This window comes from Dromiciops gliroides, chromosome 6, assembly GCF_019393635.1.
Source record: "Dromiciops gliroides isolate mDroGli1 chromosome 6, mDroGli1.pri, whole genome shotgun sequence".
Classification (NCBI taxonomy): Eukaryota; Metazoa; Chordata; class Mammalia; order Microbiotheria; family Microbiotheriidae; genus Dromiciops; species Dromiciops gliroides.
Window position 1 is genome coordinate 101573575 of NC_057866.1, and position 6367 is coordinate 101579941.

The window sequence follows — 6367 nt, forward strand, 5'->3', positions numbered from 1 at the left end:
AACCTTACATCTCAATTTCAGGACCACCTGTATACAGTCTAAATGGGAAGTAATCTTAGAGGGGAGGCACGAGCATTAAGGGGGGTTGGGAAAGGCTTCCGGTAGGAGGCGGAATTTTAGCTGAGCCTTGGAAGAAGCCAGGAGGTAGAGATGAGGATGGAGTGTGTCCCAGGCGTGGGAGACGGTCAGTGAAAATGCCTGGAGTCGAGAGATTGAGGGGTGTCACTGGATCGCAGAGCACATGGTAGTTGTAAGGTGTAAGACTAGAAGGGGGTGATGGAGAGGACTATGACATAAAGGACTTTATGGGGGATTTTAGATTTGATTCTGAAAGTGACAGGGAACCACAGAGTTGACTGAATACCGGAGTTGACATGATCAGACCCGCACTTCCCCAAACCTGAGGACAGCCATACTCTGACCTCTACAGAGAAAACTGGCTGACTCTATACACTTACCCAAAGTTAAAAGGGACGTGAAGCTATAAGGCGATTGGCGAAAAGAGGTGGAGTCTTTAGACGGACAAGACAGTGATTGGCGAGGGACCGAGAGGAGCAATATGGGAGGGTGGAAAGACATATTAAGGGCGATGATTGGTGGATGGAAACAGGGTGCTGATTGGCGAAAGATGACGGACTAGAGCGTGCGGAAGGCGATGATTGGTTACCAAGCCAAGTCTCGAGCATGCGCTGAGCCACGAGACTAGCTGCCCCAAAATACCTCGCGGTTACGGCCATGCTCAGCATTTTCGGCCGCTTCGGACGTTTCGCTGTGCCTTCGGTCCCGGCTCCTTCTTTTCCACTATTGCTGCTGCCCGCACGGGGCCGTAAGAGCCGCCATGACCCGCCCGCCAAGTCCAAGGCCGGGCGCGTGCGAACCCCGACCCCCGTAGACCCCGCCGAGATGCACGTGCTAATGGAGCGTTATGAGCGTTATAGAGAGATTGTGCGAGCAATCAGGTATGGATGGGGAGGGCCCGCGCATGAGCCTGGGAGGAGGCGGGGCCCCCACCCTAGGAGAGGAAAGGGGCTGAGGCTTTGGAGATGGGTATAGAGGCTAACTCGATTCACCAAACTTTCATTGTCTTTGTTGGGAAGATATTTTGTTCAGTGCATGGGATGCAAAGATAGGAGCTTGTAATGATAACAATTCATAATTATGAGAGCGGTCCACAAATTGTATATATCTATATATATATATATCTTAAGGGTTTTGGGGGTTTTTTGTTTGTTTTTGTTTTGCGGGCCAATAAGGGTTAAGTGATTTGCCCAGAGTCACACAGCTAGTGTGTCTGGGACTGGATTTGAACTCAGGTCCTCCTGAATCCAGGGCCAGTGCTTTATCCACTGCACCACCTAGCTGTCCTCTCCTTTTAAGGGTTTGCATTAAATCCTATAGGATGCTGACCACAGTCCTTTGGGGCGGGTGCTGCTGTTGTCCTCATTTTGCAGATGAGGAAACAGGGACACATCTCTTTCCCTATTAGATCAGAATGTGAACTCCTCGAGAGCAGAGTCTGATTGAAATGTTGTGTCTGTAGCAGCCCCAGCACTTGGGCTTGGCACACCGTTAGCATTTAATAAATGCGTTTTCATGCATTATCTGTTTAAGTGACATGCTCAGGATCACCTACCTGCCAGGTGTCTGAGGTAAGATGGGAGTCTAGTTCTTCCCTCCTCTACCCCCTCCCCAAATCTGAGTTCATGGTGCTGCCCCAGAGGAGGGTGAGGGAGAGAAGGCTGCGCAGGCAAAGTGGCACCTGAATTTTAAGAAAGAGAGAGGAATGGGGTGACCACTCTAGGCATGGGGAGAACCACCATGCTGCAGCAGGGCAGTGTTAAAGGGTGGGGAGAGGAAAGCAGGACTTGAAGGAGGGTGGAGAGGCCACTAGAGGACAGGGAGGGTGCTGAAAACTTCTCCCATGGGGATGTTAGAGAACAGGAAATCTTGGGTAGTGGAGGCAAGAGGTCTCCTGAGCAGAGGTGTCCAACACACTCAAACAGAGGTGTGTGTCATTGGGAAATATTTACTAAGCTAAGTAAAATTACAGCAGACCCTGGATAATTGGCAGGGGTTCTTTTTTTTTATTCTGAATAGAATTTTATTTTCCAAACTATATGTAAAAACAAATTTTGATATCAATTTTTTTTTTGGGTGAGGCAATTGAGGTTAAGTGACTTGCCCAGGGTCACACAGCTAGTAAATGTCAAGTGTCCAAGACTGGATTTGAACTCAGGTCCTCCTGAATCCAGGGCTAGTGTTCTATCCACTGAGCCACCTAGCTGCCCTGTATTCCCTTCTTTCACCCTTTCCTCCTCATTCACTTCCCCTCCTACTTTCCTGCAAGATTAAATAGACTATTCCCAATTGGGTGTGTATGTTATTCTCTCCTTGAGCCCACTCTAATGAGATTAAGGTCTTTGAGCAAATTCTGTGTTCTAAATTTTTCTTCCTCCCTCCTCAACTGTCCCTATGAAATCAAGCAATTCAATATGTCATACTTGTGCAGTAATGCAGAACATCTTCACCTTCCTTGAAAGTGTTTTGCTTTTTACTTCTCTCTCCCCCAATCTGCCCTTCAATCCTTCCCCTCCCCCCCATCTCCCTCCCCTCCCTCAGGACAAAAATATATTACTGTACCTACCTGAGTAATGGGGGGGTTCTTATGTATGGTCTGGCAGCCCCGTTTCTCTCTGAGTTTGCTGTCACTGCTCTGGGGGACCAGGGAAGAAAGGGGATGGGCTGGGATTTGACTTTTGATGCCAGGTTGGATTTATGAATCCCAGGTTGGATTTCTCAGAAGAAGTTCGGCAAAAAACCTTCCAGGAGAAGTTTGGGGGACTGAAAGCTCTGCAGGATTCTGAAGAACACAAGCAGCTCATGGCCTGGAACCAAGCCGAGAACGCTCGGCTGCAGGCGCTGAGGTGAGGACTTTGTTCTGGACGTGGCCCAGATGTGCCCCTTAGCACCCGGGGGCAGGGAGGGGTTGACATGTTGGGAAGCAGGCGCCCCTCTTTGGAGGGACCCTCATGCTCTTGGGCACCCCTGGCCGTAGGCTCTCGAGGCTTCAGCGGCAGGAGCAGGAGCAGGAGCGGCTCCGGGCACTGGAGGAGATGCAGAAGGCACAGGAAATGGAAGCTTTTGTCCGAGAGAAGGAGAGAGAAGTGTTGCAGTTGCAGGTGGGCAGAGCTCGGGCTGGGGGCCCCTTTCTGGCGGGGAGAGAGCACTACTGCCCGGGGGTTACCACTGGCAGGGCAGCTCACTGGAGGGAGCCAGGCAGAGGGCTTGGTAGCTAAGAAGATGGTGTTCCTCCCAGCCACTTGAGGAAGTTCTCGGTGCCCCTCCTCCATCCTATTCCCTGAGAGCCCTCAGGCATCTTGGCCTGAAAGTCCAACTCTTCAGTGTTACCTCTGGGGCTATGGAGAAGAGAAGTCCGAGTGGGGAAGAGAGGTTATCAGGGAGAAAAGGCATTAGACCCATTCTGCAGGGCCCCAGAGAAGAAGAGGGACTGGAAATGATCAGATATTTGCAAGAGTCAGAGCCATCCAGTGACAGAACTAGCTGCCCTGCTGGGTAGTGAGCTCCCCATCACTCAAGGTATCCAGCTGAAGGCTGGCAGGCCCCAGTAAGAGAGACTGTGCCCAGCATTCCTGCCCCGAGGGAAGGCTGGGGAGAGCACCTGCCCTCTGGGTTCAGTTGTCTCCTGTGGTTCTGGGATCCCCTGATCTCCATTTTGCCCCCAACAGGAAGATGCAAAAACATTCATTACTCGGGATAACTTAGAGGAGAAGATTGAAGCCGCCCTGGACAACCCTCAGACCTACAACTGGGCCCTTACCAAGGAGGGCCACGTGATTCGCCCTGGCAGTGCTGGCAGCGAGACACAGGGCTGCAGGGAGTAGCTGCTGCCGGGGCCCGGGGGGCACGGTGCTTGTCTGGCTCTTCCACCCCCCATTCCAGGCTCTGTCTGCCCTCATTGCTCCTTGTCCATAAATCAGGATAAGCAGGTGGAGAATAAAGGGACGATGCCTCTTTTGGAAGCCTCTGGAGCTTTCCCCTTCTCAGCTTTCCCGGGCTGGGGGGCAGGGGCTTCTTCCCTAGCCCAGGCCCCATGTCTCCCGAACTCTCCTTAGCATAGACCCCCAGCTTCCGAGCCAGGATTACCCATGGAGCTATAGACCATCAAATGTAACCCCTTCCTTATACGGATGGGGAAACTGGCACAGGGAGGGCGAGAGACTTGGTCAAATCAATGCCAGAGCTGGGCAGATGAGCTTTCCTTCCCTGAGCCCTTGGGCAGTGGCCATAGGCAGCCCCTGCCTTTTGGCCAAACTCCCAGCTCTTAATGATGAAGCCTCTGTCACCTGTGGCCACTGACTCTGGTGTGTCATCAGCTATTCAGACCAGGGAGGGCTTCCACAAGGACGTGGCAGCTGACTGGCCTGGAAGGAGTGGGAGCAGAGGCTTGTGCTTCCCCATCTCCCTCAGGAGGAGGGCACCCCCTGATTCTGCCAGTACCTGCTTTCCATAATCAGTCACTCAGCAGGAGCCCACGGGAGCCAGGAATGAGGCCTGGAAAATCCCAACCTGTTGGGCAACTCCTGCCTTCTGTAAGGATCTGCTGTGACCCCGGCCTCCTTTAGTGCATGAGGGGAGGGAAGACAACTGCCCAGCTTCCCCAGGCTGGCCATGGTCTCTGGGCAGAGAGCCCCTTGTCCCACTTAGCCTCAGAAAAGAGAATTAATCTCTCTAGATTCCTGGTCCCTCTTTCCCCATTAAAAACAAAGATGGGATGGGGGTGGGGGTGGGGTTCTGACTTAAAATTCAAAACTCCTCCTGATACACAGATCCCATAGAGTAGCCTCTTACCTCCCAAACTCTGGGGCACCATCATCTATCTTTCCCTTACACACTCTAAAAAGCAGACAGACAGAACTAATGCCACAGAAATTCAGCTTTATTGAAGGGGGAGAGAAAGGGGTAGGAAATGAGCTGCTCCATCTGACCAGATCGTCCAGGGTTAGGAGAAGGTGGGTTCTTGATCACAGACAGGGTCTAGTCCACAACCATCTGCAAAAGAGAAAGGGAAGGGATTGCAGCCGGGGTAGCAGCCTCGGACTCTGCCTTCCCCAGCCCCCTCACCCTGGAGAGGAAAGGGGAGCAGGCAGGAAGAGGGGGTCGGGGAAGGGAAGGGACTTTGGGGAGGAGAGGGAGGAAGGCTGCACAGCGCCCAGCCCTGAGGTCATGCTGGCTTCCACAGCTACCAAGGGACCCAGGAGTGCCCAGCCTCTCACCGCTGCTGCAGCAGATCCCGCTGGCAGCACAGCGCCCTCCATTCCCGCAGGGTTTCTGGCCAGACTGGCACGGGGAGGGCAGGTAGCTCTCTTCCTGGCACCTCAGGCTCTCGGCCGTGCCCAGGTAGCAGCCTAGCTCTTCCCCGCAGCAGATGCTGGGCCCAAAGCAGCGCCCTTTGCTTCCTGGACCACAGGGGAGGCACTGCAAGAGGGGGAGAGAGAGTGATGAGCAGCAAGGGTCAGGACGCTGGACAGCGTCTCTGAACCCCATTTCCCAACTTCTGGTTTGGAGAACTGGCAGGAGGGAGAAACAGGAGGGAGCCTTCTGTGCAGAAGAGACTCTACTCCCACAGGAAGGCTAGACTGGTGGGCACAAGTTAGGGCCAAGTCCAAGCCCGGGGCTCTCCCCTGTCTTGCCCTGCCTTACTATCAGGAGCATGGACAGGGAGAATCTGAAGCTTGTGCGGGAAAATTGGGACTAAGAAGGCACAGGGGATCTGAGCATCGGGGCAGCTCTGGGACCCGCGGGCCCCCGGGGATTTGGCTGGAGGTGTCCTCCTTTGGCTGTTGGGCACCCCACACCCTAAGGCTGGCCCGTGAGGTGCCCGGGTCGGGAGAGAGAACTGTCTGGGTCCCACCCGACCGAGCCTCACCTTGCGCACGTCCACGTCCAGCGCCGAGCGCTTCCCACCGATGGGGCAGTTCTGGATGTAGCAGGCGGAGGCCAGAGCCAAGAGAGCTAGGAGATAGCAGCAGGAGAGACCGGGACGGGACCGGGGGGCGAGGCCAGCTCGAGAGCCCGGGTTGCCCATGGTGAAGCTGGCTGGTCTCAGGGGCTGCACTGGGTAGGCTGAGGGCTGGGTCCCAGAGGCAGATCTTCCTTCCTGGCACTCTGAGCTCTGTGGCCTGAGCAGGGCCTATTTATGCCCCGGGGCCAGAGGCCTAAGGTGGCAGCAGCTTGGAAGCTCACGCCGGGTCAGCAGCTGGACGTGAGTACCGCTGGTGCCCCCTCACTTAGCCCGGTCGGGCTGGGGCACGGGGTCAGGTTGTCTGGTCAGGGCCCAGCTTGGGGC

General features: G+C 54.6%; 2 protein-coding genes across 2 annotated transcripts; one reads left to right on the plus strand and one right to left on the minus strand.

The window, feature by feature from the left end:
* The first annotated feature begins 693 nt into the window (after nucleotides 1-693).
* MRPS26 (mitochondrial ribosomal protein S26) lies at nucleotides 694-4040 on the plus strand. Its single transcript, XM_043972460.1, has 4 exons — nucleotides 694-959; nucleotides 2787-2924; nucleotides 3056-3179; nucleotides 3747-4040. The coding sequence occupies exons 1-4, from the start codon at nucleotides 736-738 to the stop codon at nucleotides 3900-3902; spliced, it is 642 nt and encodes a 213-aa protein (XP_043828395.1). The 5' UTR covers nucleotides 694-735; the 3' UTR covers nucleotides 3903-4040.
* Nucleotides 4041-4616: 576 nt separating this feature from the next.
* On the minus strand, nucleotides 4617-6367 carry LOC122732371 (oxytocin-neurophysin 1-like). The gene is made up of 3 exons (XM_043972461.1): nucleotides 5948-6367; nucleotides 5295-5496; nucleotides 4617-5070 (listed from the first exon to the last, which is right to left on the minus strand). The coding sequence occupies exons 1-3, from the start codon at nucleotides 6104-6106 to the stop codon at nucleotides 5021-5023; spliced, it is 411 nt and encodes a 136-aa protein (XP_043828396.1). The 5' UTR covers nucleotides 6107-6367; the 3' UTR covers nucleotides 4617-5020.